A 25,776-nucleotide genomic window follows, 5' to 3' on the forward strand; every position below is an offset into this window, starting at 1 on the left:
GCTCAAGTATCAGATGCCAATCCAGTAATGGCCAGAGAGGGATTTCTCGGACCATTGCTTCAGGAATATGAGCGAAGTTATGAATGTTGGAAGTTTTGATAAAAAATAGTGTCGATTTTCATGGCTTCCATTATTACGGTAATAAACAAAGTCTCGATTACCCATTTTTAAATTAAATTAATAAATGCCGATCGTGTTTCAATCCATTAAAAATCGCGACCACCCGATCGTCTAGTGAGTGGATTATGGGCTTGTCATGTGAACTAATGTCTCATTAATAATATATGTAGCATTTAAGACGAAATGAAAGACCTACAATGCATCTTTAATACGAATTGTCCTGGTGCAAATTGAAATGAATCCTTGCATTAACATAGTACCGTATGTTCATTGAAATAACCCGTTGTATTAAGTCACTACATATTGTTGTCGAAGAAGGTGATTCATGGTACAATGTAAGGGAAAAAAACAACTAAAACACAGACAGCTGATTTGCTTGTAATTGTATTTTTATTTCTAGATAACATTGTACAGTGAATGAAGAACAGAGGACTCGATAAACTTCATTGACTAATACCCTTCAATTTCCATATTTACTGTGCGAAAACTATTTCAGGCGATTCTGCCTCACTGTGTGGAAAGTATTTGAAATAAGGTAAGAAATACATTTCTCTTAAATAGAATATTATGTCAATCTAGATCAGTATTTAGCTGAACGGACAGTTTATTGCTATCCATGTACACTAATTCGGCCCCCCTCTTTACAATATTATATTATTCATTCGTTTAAAATATTCACAATCATATTAATTTGAATTATTGATATTTCTGGTATTATGAATATATCATATATTTAAAAAATAGATATAAAAATATAATTTATGTTTTTGTACACTATTTACATACACTGTGTATTAATATTGTTGTGATAATTATTTCTATAATACTTAATTGCATAGTTTAAAGAATCAGTTACAGAAGAATTAGATCCCGATATAAGACAGCATTCAACCTACCGCACTCTAACTAAAACCAAACATTAATTAATTTCCGTATACCCTGTGTTTTATAAAAGTCCTAATAAGTTTAAAATCATATTCGTACAAGCCAGGTCATCATTCATAAAATTTTGTTGTATTAAGGGTTCGATGCGTCATTTGAGTTTTCGCTAATATATCAAATTTCTTGAGGTGTAATACACACTAAATATGAATTCCGATTGAATTGGGCATTTAGTTAAGAAAATACAATCGAAATACCTACGCTAGATAATGCCCCGACTTACAAAACTTTGTATATACTGAATGGAATTGAACCATTTCGTCAACAGATATTCCTATTAGCCATTCATCTTTTACAATATTGTAGATTGCAAGGGATTCATATTGCTTAAATTGACGCATCGAAACACTAAACTGATAATAGTTTTTCACATTAAAGTATTTTGAACATTGTTCTATTTGTTATATTGTGTATCATTGAGCATGTTGTAGTCTGAAATTAATTAAAGTCTTTTAAAATATCTAATACCTGTCACCATGTACTTGACTTAACTTTTATGTCTTCATTTGCAACATTTGTTTTTAGTTTCAGGTGCTCATATAGCCAATATATACGGAGGGTCAAATGTGGGAATATTAACAGCAGGAATTTCCTGGGTATAATAAAATAAAATTAGACACCCACTGATGCCTCTGATTTTGCCATTCTGTAGATAATGTAAATAGCAAAGAATACTAAGATGGCCTGAAATTAACAAAACAAAAGGAATATCAATAGATTTTGTTCAGAATGATGATGTATACAATTTGTAAGCCACGTGAAAACCTCAAATGGTCTTCGCGGGAGAAATCGGATGTAAGTGGAAATATATAATTCTAGACATAGGCTAACAAAATACTCTAATTTATGGTAATTTCAAGGATTAATTTAAAACAAATTCATAAAAATTTGATCGGTTTTTATGTTAGTCCACCCACCTGAAGCACTATGATGGCTGACCAGACTCCAATAACGAGTGCTTGTTGTGTATCCACAGAACTCCATATTTCATTGTAACAACCCTGTAATGTTAAGTATTGATATCATTACAATAATAGCCAACATTGGGCGAAGTTAATACAATCAGTGAACAATACTTATATTTGAAGATAAGAAGCCAGAAACAGAAGGTATCGATCACTTTACTTACAAACAACGAGTCACATAAAGATTCAAACAATTCTGTTTCATTTCCAAACCAGAAGCAACAGGTTGCGAATTGCGTCCAAATTGTATACTGGGGCTAATGTTCTTAACCACACTTTATCTGATCGCGTCGCTTTATTTAATAACATCTCTTTGTAATCTGTTAGTTCCAGGAACACATAAACAGAACAAATTGTTCTGTGAAACAAACACTGAAGCAATATTGGAGAGAGAGAGAGAGATAGAAATGGGGTTTAACGTCCACTCGACACAAACTAGGTCATTTTGGTACTAAAATATGGTTTAATTTTTTTATTTCAATAATTCGCTTCCGCGTAGGGGTCTTTAGTAGTGGTAGGAAAACGGAGGACCCAGAGAAAACCCACGAAGTTGGACAGGCAACCCTACTCCTTCTCACGTACAACCGGGGATTTGAAACCACGCCAGTTGACTCAATGACAGGCTTTATGATACACGTGCTAACCATTCGGCCATCCAACCCCCCATTTTGGATAGAGGTACTTGGACTTACACATTAATCTTTGAATAACCTACACGTATCATTATGCTTTCAACGAGTAACCACCCTCGTAATGTTAAAAACAATGTGACGACCCAGCAACTTTGTCTCGACTGCAGCTTTTCCGAAAGGAAAACTTGGATATGGAGCAAATTCCAATCATGACCCCAATGCTTCACACCAAATTTGAAAGAAAAAAAAATCCGTTAAAAACAAGAGCTTCAAATTGTGTTCACAAGGTTTATGTTAAAGGTGGATGATTCCGGAACGGAAAATTTGGGAACACTAGATGCCGATAGGGATTGTCCCCTCATGACCACGATGCTTCGCGCCAAATTTGAAAACAAATCTGTCGCTTATATCGACTTCACAACGGATAGTCGTGAAAAGCTGAAAAGGGTTCATTCTCTCCTGACTACAATGCTTCCCAGCACAATTGAAAACAATCTGTTAAAAAGGTTTTCGGGGCACAACGCTGGTACCAAAGGTTAAAGAGCGTTGAATCCCTTTAAAAACTATCGCCTCTATCGCGTTTACAAGTCAATTGTTTACAGACGGAAGGACGGACAGGGATTTTAAATACTGGTCGTTTCAGTATCAACTAAACACGACACTTATTATCCATAAATACTTAACCGGTTTAGGTTCTTATTTTGAACCATATGAATATCGTAATATACTCTTCAAAAAAGGTAGGGGCTATTCAGAAACAATATAAAACTGCGGAAATGCTCTGCTGTTTATATACTATTGAAAAAAAGTAGGGGATATTTGATTTTTAAGTGTTATTAAAGTCACCTAATGAAACTGACGAAGAAACAAATGACAAAATGAAATGAAGTTCACATTCATCGATTTATTCCAAATGATCGTTAGACTAAGTAAGGCACAGACTGACCATTATAAGGGTAAAATGATACCCGGGGTCAAACAGCAAAGTTACCACAGCATCACAACCAAGTCAGTAACGGGTAAATCCTCCTCTGTTTGCCAAACAAGCATTGATCCGACGTGGCATACTCCTAATGAGACGTCTAAGGTCATTTTGGTCCAGATTGTCCCATTCCTGTTGCAACGCAGCAGCAAGTTCTTGGACATTGGCAGGACGTTGTTGACGTTGACGTAACCTCTGTCCAAGCATGTCCCAGACATGCTCGATGGTGGAGAGGTCGGGACTCAGTGCTGGCCAAGGTAATGTGGTGATGTTCTGTTGTTGGAGGTAACCTGTAACGATCCTGGCCCTGTGACATCTTGCGTTGTCATCCTGGAAGATGAAACGGCGGCCATGACGTCGTGCGAACGGCACAATATGGACTGCCAAGATGTTGTCCCGGTAGTACTGGCCTGTAACACGCCCTGCAACAACATGTAAAGCCGTTCTTCCAGCAACAGTGATGCCTCCCCACACCATAACAGAACCACCCCCAAATCGATCATGTCTGATGACGTTAACGTCTTGGAAGCGCTCGTTTCGACGACGCCACACCCTCCTACGTCTGTCCAAAAAATCAACAGTGAACCTTGACTCATCTGAAAACATCACATTGCTCCAGCGTCGATTATCCCAGTGTTGACGATCCCTACACCAACGACGTCTTGCCTGAATGTGATGATCTCTCAAACAAGGGATCACGCGAGGACGTCGGGCGCGAAGGTGACCCCTATGCAGTCGATTCCGAATCGTCTGGCCACTCACTCTCACACCAGTGTCTGTTTGAAGACGAGCGCTGATCTGATTTGCTGTGATGACACGATTTCTCAAGGCCAAGGTACGGATAAATCGATCCTGGGCTTGAGTTGTCGCCCTTGGTCGACCTGAGCGTGGTCTGTCCTGTACAGATTGTGTATCACGGTATCTGGACCATAGCCTGCTTATGACAGACTGAGAAACATTCATCGTCCGCGCCACAACCGCCTGTGTTGTGCCGATCTGTAGCATGCCAAGGGCACGTAACCTTTCATTTTGGGTAAGCCGACGCATATCAAAATTTGTTTTCTGGTCACTAAAACAATTAAACTGATGTTTCCACCCTGGAATTCAATGCCACAATGACTGTAACATTCAAAGTCAGAGTCGTGCAAATCTTGGGTTGGACCCCCATGATGATCCCAAGCATCACCTGCATTCCATGCGGTAGCTGTTGGTGCGTTTGGGCGTCACATGTAACTGGAAATGTTTCTTCTGTTAGGTTCCATAGTGACTTTTTTCGTAGTCATTTGCATATTTTAGTATTATGCCCCCAAAATCAAATATCCCCTACTTTTTTTGAATAGTATATTAGAGGTAACCAGTGTATGCTAATAACTGGCCAATTGCCTACACATGAACATAAACAGTTCATATGGGTGGCTTAATCTGACGACCTCATTTCACTCGCAAAGAGATACACCGTCAAAAGTGAAAATTGACGTTTTTGATTTTTGTCTTAATAATGAGTAATTGCTCCACAAATCCTCAGACATTCATCAATTCGTCGTGGCATGCCCCTAATCAACCGTCCAATCACGATTTGGGACAATCTGGTCCATTCATCTTGCAGTGCCACGGCCAATTCTTGCAGTGTTGTCGGTTGATACGCTAAACAGTAAATCTTATGCAAGAACCGATAGGAAAGCAAACGTGGATAGATAAAACAGCACGCGGCAGTTTTCATCAACCCTTCCTTGAAGTGTCAAATTTGACAATGACCCCCTCCCATGTGCAGCTCAGTGGTTCTGTTGGGGCGATAAATTCTTCATCTGTGAACATATTCTCAAAGCGTGTCAAGTGTCAATGACTATTTACCATCTCATAGCCTGCATAGGTATTTGCATTTCAATATCCCCTACTTTTTTTTTGAAGAGTATATAAAACGTCTTATTTTATAGAGGTATCGTGAATCACATGACCAAGTACTCTCGCAAATCTTCGAATTCCCTGAGTGTTGGAGCTCAGAAGATTAACACCACGCTGTAATCCGAATACAGGTGCATTCAGTATCAAAGTTACTAAAATCATGCTTTGAATAAAATGACTAAATCGATCACCAATATTGACTACTTTGCTCTAGAAAAAAGTCCGCATTCAGATTGTAAATTATTCGTCACAAAACTAAATATCTAAACACGACTTCGAAAACATCAGCACAGAACACTTACAGAAGAAAGGTCACGGCACCTGGAATTGTCGTCAATATTTCGTCGAGAGTTCGAATATTAGCACCGCCGTGCCGTTAGTAAAATTATGTCACCTGAATATGACTTGGGGACACACAGGATGTTATTATTCATGGATACTTGCATTCCATATGTCATTTTAAGTATACGGTAAAATGTTTATTATTTATTTACTAACATTTCTCGCTTTATTACTGAGTAAGGTTGCAGAATTTTATTGTAGAAAATCGCACCAGGATTTGAAAGGGTATGTTTTGGGGGCGGACATTGTCAAGTTCAACCTAGAAACGGCATTACGTCCAAGTTCAATCTAGAATTACCTTTTCTGCGTTGCTGAGGCTAGGATCCATGTAACCAGGACTCTGGGCACAAGCTGTACTAGCTGAGTTCGCTGAGGCACAACACATTACAGGAGTTGTTAGATCTTGACCCGTTGCCGTGCTATCCCATGTTCCACCTGCTGATACTTTTGTAAAATCCCTATAACTATCAACACCGCAGCACTTCAACTGTAAAATAAAAAAACTTTAATATATCTATAATCTTATGGAAAATTATATAAAACAGGCCTTTCTAATCCCTCTAGGACAAATAATGACTTGGTACTAACTTAATAGTCTAAATATCAAAATGTATTTCACACATGCGATTTTCAATAATAATAAGGGATTTCGTAAAGCTTATAGTGACCTAACGTTTCGTTCCTCACTTTCAGGTCATTTCCATCTGATATTGGTCCTAATCTTAGGTTTGTAAAGTAAGCGTCAATATATCCCAATGGGCGGGCGGTAGGGGTAGGGAAGGTCAACATCCAAACAACAGGATTTGCTTGCCAGCAACAATGAGGTCGATTATATTTTGATTGTTGTATAAATTCTATACCGTATACATAAGGAAATTCATGGTAACGGTCTCTGAATTTGTAGCATCGTACTTCTGGTATTTGTTGGTCATATCTACTAACGGTTGTTTAATACTGCCATCAATCTGAAACATATATTAAATTATGATTGTATTTTCAAATCCCTAAAACAAACCCTGTACTGATTTATGTTGGCAATTTTATTTTTATTTAAAGATGTTAGTCGTGACATGTGACGTACGGCCACTTATTGGATCTGATCTAATGATTTGATACCACGAAATGATGCTTCTCCTGATATTAATGGTTTTATGACACAGGTCAAAAGTAAGGGCTTTATATAATTATCTTTTTATATACTTATTGAGTAACAATATGTTCTTACCACTTGTCTCTGTGAAAATAATATAATAAGGGCAACAATCTGGGCGATAATAAGCAACAACAACAAAATCACATACTGAAAAAAAGAAAGATTTTATCGTTTATATTTTTATAATATTACTGATATTACAATTATCAACGACATATTTTATAATATTACAGATATTACAATTATTAACGACATATGTAATAATATTACTGATATTACAATTATTATCAACCATATATTTTATAATATTGCTGATATTACAGTTATCACAGACATTGGTTAAAGCATTTTTAATCATGCGAGCGGGGGATATTTGCGGTAAATCTGACGGCCTTTTCGGCTTAATATAAATAATTTCTTACTTTTTATTTCATCACTTTTTTAAAAACAATTTCCTGTGTTTTGTGCGTTTTTGCGAGGGCTGGCGACTTACATGTACGCCGACATCTATCTACAATTTCTGTTTTTTGCGTGGCTGTTTCCATGAAAGTTGATTGTTTGACTTTAACAAGCGACCACGTTTAAAAGTTTAAGCTGATATTTCTCATCATTATTTATACCGTATTGGTGGCCGTCCGCTCCATATTTTAAACATAATATTGATACTTACCACAATCAGAGCACATTTCACTTTACAGCAACCTCCAATTAGACCAAGCAAACCAATCAAGAAGAAAAACACACCAAAGCCAATGAGAGCATAAGCGGCAACCTTGACCAAGTCCACAAGATTCTCTGCTCCAAACGCAGCACTGCCTCCAGTACTAGCACTAGCAAAAGAATCCGTAGCTGTGGCGAAGAGCAAGTCCAATGCCGGTGTATAAGCAAATACTAAAATACCAACAATTAGTAATATGAAGCCGATTACCTGAAAAAAAGTAAAATGCAATCTAGAAATTGGGAGTGGCAAGCAATTATTTTCAACTATCATGTCAAATCAAGAGCTTTAGATTTAACAATATTTTATTCATAAACGAATGGGGTTGAGCAGCAGGCTTGAAACCTATATCGGCTCTTTCCATAGATACAAAGGTAATAAAGAGGAATATGTTATTTACAAAATATGTTTAAAAAGTGTACAAACATTAGATTTAATGAACATGTATACAGAGGTTGTCAAGAGATGCAGCTTTAGTTACATCTCTGTGTGCGTTATGTATCGTTAAACGTCACACGAAAGAGTCAATCCTTATATAAAAGATATATTTGTTTTTTGGTACTTTAATTAAAAAAAAAAATGATTATTTTAGGGGAAATCATTTGTTTCCATTAAACGCATTCCTCATTTTCCTATTTAAAACCTATACCGGATATTGTGTAGTAAATGATATTAAGCTACCCAGAAAACTTCCTACCAGCATTCGATGGACAATACAAGTATACTTTCTGTTATTTAAACAATAAATATGGATACAGTGGTCAAAGGTCGTTCTTGTTTTCAATTGACATGTAAATTCAGGTTTATAACCGACTCTTCGCGGGCTCTACCAATCCCTGTATTCTATTTGTCATCCGTTAGTCATATTACTATCCATTAACAGATTTCACAGTCTGATAAATTTCTACTGATAAATAAAGACTTACCATTACTATGGTGTTTAACACACCCAAAATGATGCGTCCACATATGGACAAACAATTATCATCTGCACCCATTTTATCTGTTAAAAACCCTCTTCAGCTATAAAATAAACAAACAAATTATCTATCAGGATTTCTCTCTATTTTAATCAAACAGACTTGTGGGTTCCTTGAAGTATAAATTGACAACTGGTTAACAAAGAATGATAAACTGTCATTAAGTCAAGCTTTGTTCAAATTGAGAACTATTTCGTTTTTTCATATCCGCGCGTGACATTTCCGATGATGACGTAGTATGATGTATTCAATTCATTGTTCATTAAGACAGCGAGGTGGACAGACGTGTTCTTGTTTCATTAAACTACGGTAATAGATTTTATTTTTAATTGAAGATACCTAGGTAGCCAATAGCCTTGGTGGCTTCGGGTTGTACCTTGGTGGTATTCAACTTTTAAAGTGCTGATGGCGTGGCGTTAAAGTATTTGTGTGGAATAATTAGTAATTTTAAGTGGAGAAATTTATTGGTGAATGTTATTTGAAGCAATTTATATATCTTAGATCGACACAATTGATTAAGAGAAATTGATGACACAACAGATTCACTAAGCGCCTTTTTTGCGTGTAAATTGTTTGTATGCTTGATTGTGGATACGTGTTTGTATTGAATTGTAGTTAGTGTCATCAGCCATGATCGGGGTTTTAGACAAGTAAACGGGTTGTGACAATGTGGCGTGATCACTTCGTCCCATTTTTCGTAGTTTTGTTTTGTTGTTTACATGATGGGTGTAATGATTTGTATCTTTCTAGCTTGGATCTTTCTTACCACTGACCCGAGGGACACTGATGCCTTAAGTCGATTTTTTTCTATTCAGGTGAGTCAGGGGTGATTTGATCTGGTTTAGTAGTATTTTCAATTGTTTATGGAATGAAATTTATTATCACTTCAGGGAAAGTATTTACAGGCTCCGTGTTTATTTGTACCAGAATGGGAGAGAAGTCGTACTTTGATTTCAGTCTGAGCTAAGCCAGAGTGGATTACACTGGGGACAGTTCTCCCTCATCACCTGACTTACACCCGACAAGTGTTACTTAACAAAGATTATATCAGTTATGTTTATAATTATTTAAATATTATTGATTTACTTGCGATGGAATAAAGAGATTTTTGTGATGTTTTGATATTTTTCGTTTCGAGTATTGTAAATAGAGGGATATGCTGGCGCTAATGCATTTGAAGGGGGTTCCGGAGATTTTAATGCATTATTGCGCCCCAATACTTCTGAAAGCTGAAGGAATTGACGTGCTTGGGATTGGTGCAGATCCTCATGTGACATTTTTGATGATGACGTAGTATGATGTATTCAATTCATTCTTCATTAAAAGAGCAAGAGTGGTAGTCACTTGTACAGGTGGACATGGGAGATGCACACTGTCCTGTTCTTAGTCGATTTGTCCCAGCCAATCCCACCCATGGTCTTTTAGTAGTGTTGATCCTCTTGCATTCAGATTTATCGCATTATTGCTTCCCAATACTTAATACGTGTGGAAGCTGGAGGAATTCACATGTTGACGATTGGTGCACATCTAGTATCGCCTAAACGGGATATACAATAATTGATAGTGCTCATACGTCATTTTTTTTAATTATCTTCCAAACAATACCATTTATGTTTTGGATGATAAATGAACCAAATTTGGTGAACGAGACATTCAGTGGCACTTGGGACTTCTACTCCCTTTATTTATACTCTCAGATGTTTGCTGGTGAACTGAACATAATTAGCAAACTGATCAGCAGTAAATATTCGCGTGATTGCTCCTATCGCTGACAGGGATGAAATCGGGACTGGTTAATTAGCTCTCAATATTAACTTTTTTCTTCTGAAAATTGAATTCTAAAGCAACTTTTTATTTATTAAGATAAACAAATAAAGGGTTCGAAGGACATCGAGATGAAAAATTCACTAGTTTGTGTCACTTTGTCCGATGTAAACCATGCACTGTAATCGACGCCATAAAAGGCTTTCGTTAGCTTAATTAGATTTATTGTCTACGATATCACCCTTGGACGTGGACTTAAAACTCCAGGTACGAACGATAATTAAATCAATGGCATTCTATGTCAGTTCGAGACTAACATGTTCCATCTTTATTTCATAAATTCGCCAGCGTGCAAGAAGGAGCTTTTTCAGTGGCAAGCTAGGAAAGTGATCCTACCTTTGTCAACTACAAACTCACGACACGTGCATAGATGACAGACCGTATTATAATTATCTTCAGCACTGGAGTTCGACTACATAACAAATCTTCTATTTTATATATATTTTAGCCATTTTTCAATCTGTACTAAAATGAATATTTTATAATGGGTATATAATATCATACTGTTAGTTTAATATATCGACAAATGGATTAATATTAGAATACGGTGCGGTAGTCGTCGATTGGCATCTTTGATCTGTAATTGATCGTTTATGCAAATATTGTCAGCCGAAACATGCAAGCTCAGCGTAATTACGAATTGTGGCGATTTAGTTACGAATGAGTTACGAATCTGCCGAATTGCTTATGCTAGGTTCCCACTGTCGTGCTGACTGACCTCGATAGATGATAAGATCTGATAGGATTACCACGATTACTCCACGATGAAAACCACGATTTCAATTGCAGCACGAATCGTGATAGTGGGAACCTGACATTACGAATATGCCAAATTCAGTTACAGATACACTACGCTCTCCTTGAATGATGCCGATAAAGCTACGAAAAGTTTACGTTATTTGGCACTATTCGTCAAAGAATGGAATAGAAAGTTGTTACGGACAATAAAAAGGGACTACGACGGGTTTACGATGCATCTACGAATTCCGAAATGTGTAGCCCTGCCACGAAAGTTTTTGACAAACAAAAAATTGCGTGGCCTAACTACGAACTGCTACGAATAATATGAATGTGTATGAACCAATAAGTATCACTTACGAACTTCAGGAACCGTCTACTATTTATCTACGAATCGGAAACGTTTGGATTCGGGAAGATTCGTGCAAGCATTCGTAGCTCATGTGAAACCAGTCCGCGAAAGGTTTTGCTTCAGACATCACGATTTAGGATTCGTGGCATTCGTAGCCCATGTGAAAGTGATCTGCGAAAGGTTTTGTTTCAAAAATCACTCACGAACTTCAAGAACCGTTTACGATTTATATTCGGGACGATTCGTTACATTCGTAGCCCACATAAAAGCGGGAATTAATGTGTTATGAAATTCTGAGTGACGAAAGAATTACCAGCGCCAGAGCCTCTATTCAGAGATTCGTCACTGTTTGTTATAACAATGAATCAATCTCTTGGCCTTAAAATATAAGTCATTCAATAATATGTTACTATATCGAATGTAAATATTTATTTCATGACGTACATATCCCACTATTTATTGAAGAATAAATACATGACTCATTATAAATACGTTCTACTAATGCTCAAATTGTTGTATATATAACCCTACATTTAAAGATTATATGAATAGCGCTATTATTTCTATTCAATCTGACTTCTTATAGAATGAGAGAGAAATTCACTTTATATATAGGCGGAGTCTTTCACAAAGTATATGGTATCAATAGGCCGTGTGAGGTGCGAACTTAAAGGTTTTTGGGCAGATGACAAGTACAAACTACACAGACCTTTATGTAAGTTTTATTATGGGCTGATATGGTAAACAACTTTGAGTGATTCACAGATTTGTATAACTAGCACCTAGTCAAACGTTAAGCACCCCAGTTTGCTTTAGCATAGATTTTTGCCAGGCACAGTAATATACGCCTGCAAGTTTTTTCTTTTTCTTTCTGCTTCAATACAACAATTTGTTGGGGTTTTTTAATGTCTTAAATGGAGAGAGAGAGGGGGGGGGGTCTTTAGTCTTTAGGCAAGAGTGGGATCGAAACCATGCCACTTATTCGTCAGTGACATACCTTATGATCTAAAGCGCACGTGTTAAAACCACCCCTCCCCCGCCCGATTGGAAAGGAAAATGATCCTGCCCGACATAGTATTTGTTACTGTATAAAGTTTCTAGATTCTAATATCAACATGGACACGCAGAAGATTCACTTTGAGACTATTTTAAAACTGTCGATGGGTAAAATAGAAACATCCTATAGCTTATACGTTTTGTTTTAATCTCTTCAATGACGTGCTCTGCAGTGGGACTTTAACGGTAAATATAAAGGAATTAGTTTGAACTGATCTATTCCGATGGAAAATAATCTTCGAAAAATACACCTACACTCAAAAATACGTCGATCAAACAAACCTGCGAAGCATTGCCGTCTCTTAGTCTCACTCCTCTCTAATCAAATAAAATCATGTATGTACCTAAATAAATCGCCATATTGTGTCAGCATGCGATTTTATAAAATTTTCGGGTGATATCCCCTTAGGTCCAACTTGACATTGTAATTTTCCGGACCCTCCCCTGCCAAATTCCTGAACACGCAGCTGAGAAACTCACCTAGTGTGCGTTCTCCCGGTTACGCATGCGTGCCATTCAAAAGGATATGAAATAATCTTTTCGTCGCGTTAGGGGCCCCGCGATTCTAGTCAGGCCCAGGCCCCCGCTCCGGTTAAGCTGGGCTTTGCGATTGACCTCAATATTGACCTGATAGGATCACCACGTTTACTCCACGATTAAAACCCGGATTTCAATCGTAGCGCGAAACGTGATAGTGGGAACCTCGCATTAGATAGATATCTAACTTTGTCATAGATACACGAACTAAGGAACGGGTTATAGTATATCATTAAAGATTCATTCATTATAATCTACCTATTGCACATCTTTCTTTTGGCCTCAAATGTTATATAAGTTATAACATTTATTCACATGACCTGCCCATATCTAGAACATTGGGTGGTTTTGATTTTGAACGGATTGAAACACAATCGCCATTTAATAATCTAATTTGAAAATGAATAATCGAGACTTTGTTTATTATCGTTACAACTGTAGCGGTGAAAATCGAGACAACGCTATTCTTCAAAAGTCATTACTTCGCTCAGAATGCAGTAATCTGACTGAAATTTTAAATATATTCCTTTTCATTATCTATTTTGTAACTATTATAGCAAAGATTGTCAGCTCTTTATCAAAATCTTACATAATGCATCTTTAAATTATGGTGCACAATGATAATTGATGGTGCGTTTTATATAATGCTAGCTTTTACTGAATAGTGAGCAAGTGAATATTTACATCATAAAAATCCGACACGTGTTTCATTTGTGTTCGTTATTGGACATTATAATGTTATTTGTTGATCGAGATTATTATATGATGATATTTGGGTGGTGGGCCATATAAAGTGGACAATTGCCTTTTAGTGTTGCTGCTTATTAGCTGGAATAATTGATCGTATTAGATATATGTACACAGTGTATTTAGGGGGTGTGGCACGCGACATAGTTAAACTGTTTACATTAAGGTAAGATAGGAACCATTTAAACACTTTATAAATACCTGAAATGTTATATGGCCACATTATATTATTATATAGTCAATTATTAATCTATGAATATTCGGATTCAATTTTAAACAAAACAAATATATTAATGACTAAATAAATTAATATTAAAAAATATAACTATCTTTATACTTGAGCATTTCTATTTTGATCTGTAGGTACAGAGTTCTACGCAGTTACCAGGAATCGAAAGTAGTGACACGTTTGTGCACAAACCATGGTCTGGTGGAGATTTGAAAGATGTTTTCGTTTGGAGTGTTCACATATCTACAATGCAAGGAAGTTATACTTCTTCTTTAGACTCGGTCAATAGATTTATCCAAAACAACCCAAAACAACTTTAATTACCCAAAACAACTGAATAAAACAACACATTTTTATTGTTTTTTCTTTCTTTTTATATGTATAGATGATTAATATTCCCTACACTTTACTTTTTTTGTAAATAGTTCTTAAAAAAAATTACCCTCTAGAAATAAATGGAAAATCAAGGCAAGAAAGATAACTTTTATTGTTACCCTAGTAGGTTCGGATCGTTTCTTTAATTCTTTACTTGTTGTCTTATTTCCACATGTGAATATTTGTTTTACAACTCAAACATTTGTCATATCAGATTTGTAAATTGTATCTTTGTTTAATTTAATTGTATTTAATATAATGATGAAATTTCTTTTAAAAATCAAAAAATTACATTTAAATTCATCAGAAACATACAACAAAAAAACAAATCTCGAACCCACTACGATAACAATAAGAGTTGTCTTCCATTTATTTCTAGAGGTTTTTTTTCAGAACTATTAAAAAAAAGAATATTTTATATTCAAACAGACAGAAAAGACAATACAAATGTGCTGTTTTATTCAAAATACAGGTTGTTTTGGGTAATTTAATTAAGTTGTCTTGGGTTGTTTTGAGGTAAATATTTGGACCTCTTTAAACTGAATTCAGATAGAATCATCTCACACTCACAAGCTCTTAAGATATTTTTTGTCTATATTGCAACATCACAAGAATAACATTTGAAAAAATGCATTAACTTATTAACATTTTCGGTCTAGTTCATCTTTATATTATTTTTAATTTTTTTCATACATTTCTAATTCTATAGCCAGCTAAAACATATAGCCTAGTGGTGTACCACAGGGTTCTATGTTTAGACCGTTACTTTTAAAAGTAAAAGCAAACAACTGGTGGTTATACAACTATTTTTAAAGATTGTTGCCTATAAAAAATAGTAACATTAATTTAATTAACAGATTTCTAATATCCTGAAAGATATATTTTCAAAATCTAGAGTCTCTAATGAAACCCCTACAAGATCTATGTTCTTAACTCATGCATTTGTATAACTATCTTCATATATTATATATTTGAATATATCTGTATAATATGTATTTTATAACTCCAAAAAAATAAATAGCAGGACTTGAAGATAATCTAAGTATTTGACTAAGATTGTCTTGTTCTGGAATCGTTAGTTTTTTCCGTTTAATATTCACGCTTAACCCTTCAACTCTTAGGCTGCTTTCCCACGCTAAATTTTCAGAACAGTTTAAATAAACATAATGCTGGGTATAACAAGAAAAATGACCATCCAACTTACCTGTAAGGTTAATCGATGTTCACGATAGATCTTCGCAGTATTCTAGAATATTGTTGGCATAACGATAAGAAAAAAACAAACACAATGTCAAGCGAACTATTGATAATAATCAAGGTATGAGATTGTCAGTCCTTTACCTATAATTTTCAATTGTGGACCGTGACCATAGATATAAAGGTTATAAAAGCGAAGGATAGCAAAGAGTAGCCAATCATAATCTATCAATATTATATATATCTAAATGATCCATACGTGATCCATACATTTGTGTAAATGGGTAATGTCCTTTTGCGTGGTATTTTCTCTCATAACATTTGTCCGATATTCTTGGTGCAAATAACCCGAATAATTCTATTTGTAGGTAGACAAACAGTTATGGTCGATATATAATAATGGCAATTAATATTACCTAGCTTCTCGTATCAGGGTTGTGATAATATTTTGAAAGATAAATCCAACGACGATTTATTACATATAATTAAGCTTTTATCTCGACAAGGTGATCTACAGAAATATATATTGTCAAATTTATTCCTATACAAACAACCGTTTGGGAAAATGTAAGAATAAAATATAGAAAAATGAATAACAAATTGCGTACCCATCGGAACACCTGGGGTTGTTCTAATTCTCATATTCAAACCTTTGCGAGATTACATTACAAAAGTCATTGTTTTTAAATTATATCTTTAACTACATTTCTCATTTATAATATAGATGAGATAAAAGTTAAATGGGGGGGTCATAATCAACCTGAGCAAACCCACAATTTTGAAAACTTTTGAATTTTAAATTAATAGAATTGATATTCTCTATTCAGGACCACGCTGTTCTTTCTTTTATCTGATATGTCTCGAAATGTAATTAGAAATACGTCATCACGTGGTTGTATGCAGAGTCTAACTTATGAAAAAAGGGGATTAAAATTTATAAATAACCTGATTTAACAGATAACAGTTCAGGCAAGTCAGCTCAATTTGATTCAAACCCTTCAAATTACAATACGGATAAATCGGTTAAACTTATTACCAGGGTCGGAGTCATAAAACGTCATGCTATTATCACCAAGGAATTTGCGGGGCATATCTACATATATTCGAGAAATAATAGTAATACACAAGGGATTGGACAATATCTGTGAATTAAACTGAAAACATTTCTCAAGAATTATTTATGTTAAAGTACGTATTTGAAATAATAGAACTATTCTTTCAATGACTACATTTCCATGAACGGCATACAGAAATGGTTTGGTCTTCTGGTTTGATAAACCTTCTTCTTTCAACTGAAAAATAAAATGATGTTATTTACTTGAGCAACAAGGAGTGTTCTTTCGTCATTTAAATACATCGAGTAAATTTTCGTATGAAGTTTTTTTTTTCTTTCTTTTTTTTTTGTACACTGCTATTAAAATAGATTGTTACATAATATTTAACGGTTTTAAAGTTAAACATACATTATGCAAGAGCTAAATCTGTCTATTGCAGGTCTTTCTTTAGGCCTGAAATGTTATCTAAATTATTAATTAGACCTTAATTAACCTATCCAGGCCATAATCAACTCTAGATGGCATCGCTAGCTTGCGATCTTTAGTGATAAGCCGATTTACTGCAAAACTCTCCTTCACGATTTAACGATTAAATGGACAATCGAGACTATGCTGTTTATCGTACTGACTTTTGTAATGATGATCGAGGCTAGGCGGAAATTTCAATCGCTTAGTTCTCGGTTCATAGTGGATCAATTTGAATAAAATTTTCAGCAAATTGCCTTTACATTATCTAGTTTTTAACTATTATAGTGAGAACTGCCAACTCGTTATCGAATCCCCCATAATATATCTTTAAAGAGGAAATATGCCAGAAGAAAATGTAGAACAAAAACATATATTTGAATATACATAATATACTGATATTTATTGAATGTCACACATCTTTAATTGTCTCAGTTCATAAGAATAATAATTATTTTTATAACTTTCTAGGACCTTTAACAAGGTTTTCCCTTTAAATTTAGTTTAAATTCTCACCTATACAGGTAGTTTACCTTTCTGGTGTATGATTATAATACCAAATATTATTAACAATAACTGAAAAAAAATTAAGAATATAAACTGAAATACCACCTTCTATAATTCATTTGAGGTGCTGGTGTTTTGTTATTTCGGGTTATTGTTACTCGTTTTTCGATATTCTGGTTTGTATATCCCCCCCCCCCCCAAAAAAAAAACAGATTTCAGGAATGAATAGGGAATAACTCAGAAACACATTTCATTAAATCAAATAATAAAACTAACTTCTTAATCATAAATATACATAAAATTTTCAATATTGGCCCATAACGAAAAACAAGTAGTCCGTTTTTTTGATGTTCACAATTAAATGTAAAAAAAAGCTGATTTTAAAGGATGTGAACCCATAGAATGCCTCCCAAACATATTTCATCAATATAGTTTTATAAAGCAAATTTAGAAACCATATTGGATATCAAAACGGTAGATTTTAAGGATATATATATATATCTACATAATTCCTCATAGAGACAGTTAATTAAATCAGTTTTCTAAAATGAACTAAGGAACTCATAAATGAGGATGCCTGGGCAGTGGATCTCCTTTTTAATTTGTTGATATTAGCCTATAAACGAAAAACAAGTAACTTGGTTTTCAATATTGGCGGATATCTCAAAAATGCCGATTTCAAGGTTGTATATCTCTACAGAATGTTTCCCAAACAAATTCAATTATATCATTTTTCTAAAACGAATGAAAGAAATCATAAGTGAGGATGCCTGAGCAGAAGATTCTCATAAGAACTGACTTTTCTGCTTGTTTTTCGATATTAGTGAATAACGAAAAACAAGTACATAGAAACCATAAATGAGAATTCCTGCAACTGCCTTTTCTATAATAGTTGTCGATATTGGTCCGTTTTTCGATATTCAGATTGGGATCTCAAAAAAAGCAGATTTTAAGGATATATATTGAATATCTCCGAAACAAATTTAATTAAATCAATTTTGCAACACGAACTAAAAAAAATCACAATGACGATGTCTGAGCAGTGGATTCACATAAACCGCTTTATGCTTGTTTTTGATAATTAGATTGGAATCTCAAAAAAGCAGATTTTTAGAATGTCCCCTCCAAAAACATTCAATTAAATCAGTATTCTAATTCTCAAAAAGCAGATTTCAAGCGTGTCACCAGAAACATTCAATTAAATCTTTTTTTTAAAAAACGAATTAAACAAATCAAAAATCGAGCTAACTGTTTTTCGTTATTCGCCAATATTGAAAATCAAAAGGAAAAGGCGTCCTCATTTATGATTTATATACATGTATTAGTTTTATCTTGTTGTTTTGTTATTCGCCAATGCCGAAAACCGAACAACGAATATATCCAGTTTCACACTGCCATAAGCTCTATACCAGACATTTTCATTTGTAATGTTGTTTTTTTTTTTATTCCCAACTTTCAAAACTATAATCAAAAAATTAAATTTAACATTTTTTCACCAAATTCAAAGAAGAAGTTTAAACCAATACAGAAATGTTTCAAAGCCACGTTTTTTGTTACTTTATCAACTTGTGTTGATATTTTTTGATATCAAAAAAGACTGGTAGGAGATTCTCTATATATACCAAAGCACATACAAAATAATGTGCATGGAATTTACAAAAAAACCCTAAGCCTAAAATATATTGTGCTACAGTTCAAATACTGGTAAATTGACTTAAATATGCCTAAAGATATTATTATGGTACACTTGTAGTACATTGTAAATACTAATGAAACCAAGGAAAAGACGCGTAACGATTCTTGTATATACAATGCAGTGCACATACAATTGTACATACAAATAAAACAAAGGCATTGTACATTGTATATTGCATAGTTTACATACTAGTATAGAGTACATATTGTATATAAATTAATGTACAGATAATGAATAAAAATTACAATAAATACCTGTAATGCACATATACCAACTACTACTCCTATAGATATAGCTTCGTTATCTTTAACAATTTGCCATATTACATCATAACAACCCTATATAGAGCAAAATTAACATAATATCTGTAATGGTGTGTGTCTTACTTCTAAACGTCCATATATCACGATTTCGTCAAAAAAAAATGGTTTCCTTTTGTAGGCCCATGGCCCACCTTTAAAATACGTTGTTCCTAAAAACTCTTAAAGTTTCACTAATATATTTTTTCCGGGTTAACTGAATCAATGCGTTATTATGTTGTATGCCGTCATTTTGTTTTCAATTCACACGTCTGTGCCAAGATATTGCTATATTAAAACTTTCTCAACATATTCTAGTTCACCGTATTATCTCGACACAATATGTTCGCAAAATATGTTGACAGGGTTTCAGAATTACAATATCTTAACGCAAACAAAACAAAATAACGACATACAACATTGCGCATTGATTCAATTAACTCTGCAAAGGGGATGAAATCATCGCAACGATATCGATTACCTTATTAATATCTCGGCATCTATGGTGCTATTGACCCTTATACATACAAAGATGAAACTGAAATGAAATAGGGTTTAACGTCCTACTGTTCTGTCCCTTCTGGGCTATTGAAAACGGGCATGTGTCGTGCAATCTTCTAAGAGGGGAATTTTTCCCGGACAGCGGCACTACGACCTACTCTTATTTCGAATTCCATCTGTCAATGGTTCTTTTACGTGCACACCAACGTGTCACCGGACCTTGGTTTTTCGTCCAATCCTAACGTCTATACGTTGTTCCTTGCCAGGCTCTACCGTCATGCACCACTGAAAAGGGGGAACCACGCCGAAAAAAACGATGAACTTTCTCGGCCAACGCAAGGATCGAATACGGGACCTCCATGTTAGTGAGCCAACATCCTACTCACTGAGCCACCATGACTCCCCTAACAGTATACAAGTGTTTTATGATGACCGTCACTTACCTTGTTATAATTATTCTTGTTAACATCTGTAGCATCAGGTGTTTCAGCACAGCTTGGTGCCTGACTTGTATTCTTACAGCAGACCATGGGGGTTACAAGATTATGTTGCATTCCATCCTTATCTTTAAAAGATCGGAATTGCCAATTTGGGGCATTTTCTTCACTAAAGTCCGTATAGTTATCAATTCCACAACAACCTTGCTAATAAAATAATATAACCAAAATACTCTAATACAACAAAATACACAAGACAGCCTGCATGATGGGTGGGGTTCTAGAAAAATCAAATCGTTGGCCGAAACAATAGTCCTAAATTCCAGGTGTTGTGCACAAAGCAGACTATACATGTAGTTAGAACTTCGTACAATATATTCAACAAGCAGCAAAAGGTTTGACTCTAATTTAACTGAGCATTTCGGACACGCTGACATAAAACATAAGTGACTTACAGAAATCATCAATATATTCAAAGCCATGCTACCAGCACTTGTACCGTTGATCCCAGTATAGTCGTTCTTAACAACTTCCTTAATATGTTCCTTTAATGTTGAATCAAACTGAAATAACATAAAAATGTCACTGCGTCTGTTTTGAGCAATATGAATTATTTGGAAGATACAATATTTTGAAAGATGAATCTCTAATAGGAATGGTTCAATTCTGTTCAATATTTACAAAGATATGTTGGATTGAAATTTCATCGATCTATGAACATCGCTTAATCATAAGCCATTTTGTTGTCCGCGCATAATTATTGATGGGCCTATTCTTAATCCGATTGAATCCTAGCCGCGAGAGTATTTAGTGTTGGTATTTTGATTTTGATTTCTTAATCAATGTTAAATAATTAATATGCGTACATATTGGTGTTGATTTAGCTTTAAGAAATTCAATATCTTAGAGAAAAATCAAAAGACGCATCGTTACTATAATGTTCTGATTAAGGATGTACTATCAGATATACACGTACACGAGAGGCGTCCAGTTGAAATCAAATCTGACAGGTTATTTATCTTCTTTCGGGGTGGGATGTAAGCTTCTAGTATTAAGTTCGGACGTCGTGTTTTCTTTTCGGTTTGCGTTGTAAACGTTCTATTGGAAACTATCTTGTAATGTGATTTACTACTAAAATGTGTTCCGTTTTAGGGGTTTTGTTAATTTTCGCTTCTTTGATTTTACTCACTTTTTGGTGGATGGGTGGCTGTAGAAAAGATAATAGAATTCCACAGGCGTCCTGAACAATATTCGTAAAAAAAATTAGTTTTTAGTCTCAAAATGGCAGTAATTAGTATTTTGACTTACCAATTCTCGATATTCAAAAACAATAATTACTAGGAGAAGCTGACTGAGCAGTAGTAGAATCACAACAATTACATACTGAAAGAAAATAACAAACGTCACTGAATTTGTGAGTTTGTAACAAAGGAAGGAAACACAAAGCAGGAAAGTACTTTCAATAAGGTATTTAAACCAAACAGTAACAAAATATTTACCTACAATCTGTCAATAAGGAAGGCAAATGGCCCTTAGCGAAGGGGTTTTGATGGTCTAAGGGTTTGGTCTACAAGTATTTTTGGCTCGGCCCGCTCAGCGCCAACTGGCCTTCGACTCAAACACGAAGTTCTGGATCCGTGCTTGAAAACATGGGTTTATTTTACTGAAAGACGTGTAAAGAAAAAGAATACATTGACATTTCTTACCACAATTAATACAATTCGAACTTCACAGTAGGCTCCAATGATTCCTAAAATACCAACAATTAGGAAAAACAAACCCAGAACAATGAGAACAATTGTCAATTTTCCAACCAAATCGTTGATATTTATATCTGTTGATGGTACTGGGAAACTAGCTAAAGCAGCGGCTTGTTGTAATGATCCCTGTGCTGATTGTAATGATGAATCAAGTAAACTAGGTTTCACCTTCATGATAATACCCAATGAAAAAAGTACTACTCCAATTAACTGAAAAATATTTGAATATATGGCTACGGTTAGCTTAATTTCTTGTTTATGATGATAACTGACTTTTCTGCTTGTTTTTCGATATTAGTGAATAACGAAAAACAAGTACATAGAAACCATAAATGAGAATTCCTGCAACTGCCTTTTCTATAATAGTTGTCGATATTGGTCCGTTTTTCGATATTCAGATTGGGATCTCAAAAAAAGCAGATTTTAAGGATATATATTGAATGTCTCCGAAACAAATTTAATTAAATCAATTTTGCAACACGAACTAAAAAAAATCACAATGACGATGTCTGAGCAGTGGATTCACATAAACCGCTTTATGCTTGTTTTTGATAATTAGATTGGAATCTCAAAAAAGCAGATTTTTAGAATGTCCCCTCCAAAAACATTCAATTAAATCAGTTTTCTAATTCTCAAAAAGCAGATTTCAAGCGTGTCACCAGAAACATTCAATTAAATCTTTTTTTTAAAAAACGAATTAAACAAATCAAAAATCGAGCTAACTGTTTTTCGTTATTCGCCAATATTGAAAATCAAAAGGAAAAGGCGTCCTCATTTATGAAAAAAGTACTACTCCAATTAACTGAAAAATATTTGAATATATGGCTACGGTTAGCTTAATTTCTTGTTTATGATGATAACGATGATGAGGATGGTAAAAATAACATGAAATGAAAATGAAATGAAATGGGGTTTAACGTACTACAATTCTGTTCCGACTGGGATAATGAAGAAGGGTATACGCCACGCAGTGTACTATGAGGGAAATTTTGCCCGGGTAGCGGCACTTTTGCCTACTCTTATACTGGATTTCAACTGCCAAGGATCTTTTACGTGCACGCCAATGTATACACGGGTCCTCGGGTTTTCGTCCCATCCGAATGACTACACAGCTGCGCTACTGACAAGGGGATACCACGCCGGAAAATCCCGATGAACTTTCTCGAACACGCGACCTCCGGGCTAGCGAGCCAGCGTCTTACCCACTAAGCCAAAAAATAAGATGATCATTACACAGTGGAATTAGTAATGGTCATTGCCTCATTGGTTATCATTCTTGTATTGATGATGGTCGTAATGGGGTGGTGGGGTGGTGGGGTGGTGGCGGTGGTGTTTCTTTGATGAGGTATATATTAATACTTACAGCGAATACTCCACTTAGAATAGAAATAAGCAGACGTCCTATTGAAGCGAAACAGGTACACATGTTGGCTCGTTAAAATCGTAGTGTATATTATGAAGTCAGTGAGGACGGATTCAGTCAAGAGTTATCTGTACGTATTATTTTCCTGAAAATAGAAATAACAGAGGGCACAAGAAAAAATAATGACCTAGATTTAGTATTTAAAATAAAACATACCAAAGATATGAATCTGATTGTAAGGTTGTAATATTTTAACGGTTTATTTATTTGCCCAAAAATGTAGCAGAACAAAAAATCGAATCCACTGCTATCGTGGCTGATAACTTAAAATTCACAATTATACGTTGTTATGTTTAACATGTTGGGAGTGAGTTGGCTCGCTAACCAGGAAGTCTCGCTCTGAAATGTCCGACGTATATAGTTTCCCTTTGCCAGTGTCGTATTCACGTCTTTATTAACCTAGTTTACAGGATTTAATCCCTAGATAACATTGTTATGAACTTCAACGAAATTTACAATACATCTTTTTAATTTAGAATTTTAAAACAATTAATATGAATTTTACAAAACAGAGATATCTTAATCCATGAGTCCAGAAACTGGCAATTATATGTGCACATCTATGTTGAGATTCTGGTAGGGTAAAAAAAAAAGTCCAAGAGGGAAACTCATTTGCATCTTGTATTAGACCACTGTAGCAATTAAAATCCGAAAAAATTAAAATCTTGTAAAGAGCCCTTCACGAGAATTGCACTTTTTTCGCGCCTCCGGCGCGCTTATACGCGTTCCTTTGATTATACGGCAAACATGAGCGACAATTTGTAGTTTCTGTGGTTTATTTTGATTTTCTAATCATGAAGCAAGACAAATTACGCGGGACCAAGTATTTTGGTGGTCATTTCCCTTTAAATAAGGGTTGCCATGTTGACAAAATTCAAAATTCTCATCTGGCAACCATAGGATAAAAACTTTCCGGGTAAATTTTGATTCACAGCGAGTGAAGCCGAGTTTGATATAGGGCGTCATTCCATCGCAATTTAAACAGGGTAACATGTCTAAACGCGCTGCTACTCACGAAAGGGTAGATTTCATGGCGGCCTTTGATATGAAACTGGCCAACGCGTTTCTTGGATTAGGCTCACATTCATCAGCGGTCTAATACAAGATGCAAATGAGTTTCCCTCTTGGACTTTTTTTTTACCCTACCAGAATCTCAACATAGATGTGTGTGTTGTATGTAATAAGTAAAATAATATATAATTGTCTTACCTTTTTACCGTGTGTTACTATTTGAACCGATGTAATATCATTGACTTCTATACCAGGAATTTAAAAACTTATATACCTTACAAGGTATAAATATATAATACCGAGTCATATATTCGTGCAGGCTTTAGAAGATTACAATGAAAAGAATCTATTGTGAGATTATGTTTTGCTGTATATAATGCACAAAGAACGTCCCTTTAAATGACACGTTAAGTATAAATAAAAATGAAGTCATATTCATAATAATAATAAGAGAAAATAACAGTTATTTAATGCAGTTTATGAAGTGCTATAATTACGGATGCTTTTTTCAAAATTATGACTGATAGTATCAGAATTATTTTCTCAAATATCACCCTTACAAAGAAAATACATTAATTTTAAATAACATCTTCAAAATAAAACGTAAACTCGCCTAAAATTCGAAAATATAATCACCGGCTAGCTTAAAGTACACCCCTTTAATATCGTTGAAAACAATAGGTATTATTTGAAATTAAAACGTCTACATCTCGGCAATGGCTCAACAGATTTATTTCAAATTTTACAAGCAATCTAATTTGCATATGAAGACGTAATTATGTAGTCAAATCACGTTAAATGGGAAATATAATTTTATCAATCAGTACATAA

General features: G+C 34.8%; 1 protein-coding gene and 2 long non-coding RNA genes across 3 annotated transcripts; 1 reads left to right on the top strand and 2 right to left on the bottom strand.

Moving 5' to 3' along the window:
• Positions 1-502: 502 nt before the first annotated feature.
• On the bottom strand, positions 503-8,849 carry LOC126832342 (uncharacterized). The gene is made up of 7 exons (XR_007684669.2): positions 8,683-8,849; positions 7,709-7,966; positions 7,111-7,185; positions 6,746-6,850; positions 6,184-6,372; positions 1,980-2,063; positions 503-1,746 (listed from the first exon to the last, which is right to left on the bottom strand). It is a non-coding gene; the product is annotated as an uncharacterized LOC126832342 (long non-coding RNA).
• LOC126832343 (uncharacterized) lies at positions 6,784-9,785 on the top strand. Its single transcript, XR_007684670.2, has 3 exons — positions 6,784-7,052; positions 7,737-8,130; positions 9,627-9,785. It is a non-coding gene; the product is annotated as an uncharacterized LOC126832343 (long non-coding RNA).
• A 6,477-nt stretch (positions 9,786-16,262) lies between these two features.
• LOC126832163 (tetraspanin-1) lies at positions 16,263-25,274 on the bottom strand. The gene is made up of 9 exons (XM_050562869.1): positions 25,144-25,274; positions 23,875-24,019; positions 22,458-22,721; positions 22,060-22,134; positions 21,207-21,314; positions 20,758-20,958; positions 19,769-19,852; positions 17,828-17,887; positions 16,263-17,083 (listed from the first exon to the last, which is right to left on the bottom strand). The coding sequence occupies exons 2-8, from the start codon at positions 23,935-23,937 to the stop codon at positions 17,828-17,830; spliced, it is 855 nt and encodes a 284-aa protein (XP_050418826.1). The 5' UTR covers positions 23,938-24,019; positions 25,144-25,274; the 3' UTR covers positions 16,263-17,083.
• Positions 25,275-25,776: the final 502 nt, after the last annotated feature.

This window comes from Patella vulgata, chromosome 9, assembly GCF_932274485.2.
Source record: "Patella vulgata chromosome 9, xgPatVulg1.2, whole genome shotgun sequence".
Lineage (NCBI taxonomy): Eukaryota > Metazoa > Mollusca > Gastropoda > Patellidae > Patella > Patella vulgata.

What these genes read in the sequence shown, in the direction of transcription:
- LOC126832163 (XM_050562869.1), bottom strand. Translation starts at nt 23,937, where the DNA reads ATGTGTACCTGTTTCGCTTCAATAGGACGTCTGCTTATTTCTATTCTA. An exon ending in TTCTAAGTGGAGTATTCGCT is followed by an intron (nt 22,722 to 23,874) that starts GTAAGTATTAAT and finishes AATATTTTTCAG; the next exon opens with TTAATTGGAGTAGTACTTTT. An exon ending in TTCGAATTGTATTAATTGTG is followed by an intron (nt 22,135 to 22,457) that starts GTAAGAAATGTC and finishes ATTTTCTTTCAG; the next exon opens with TATGTAATTGTTGTGATTCT.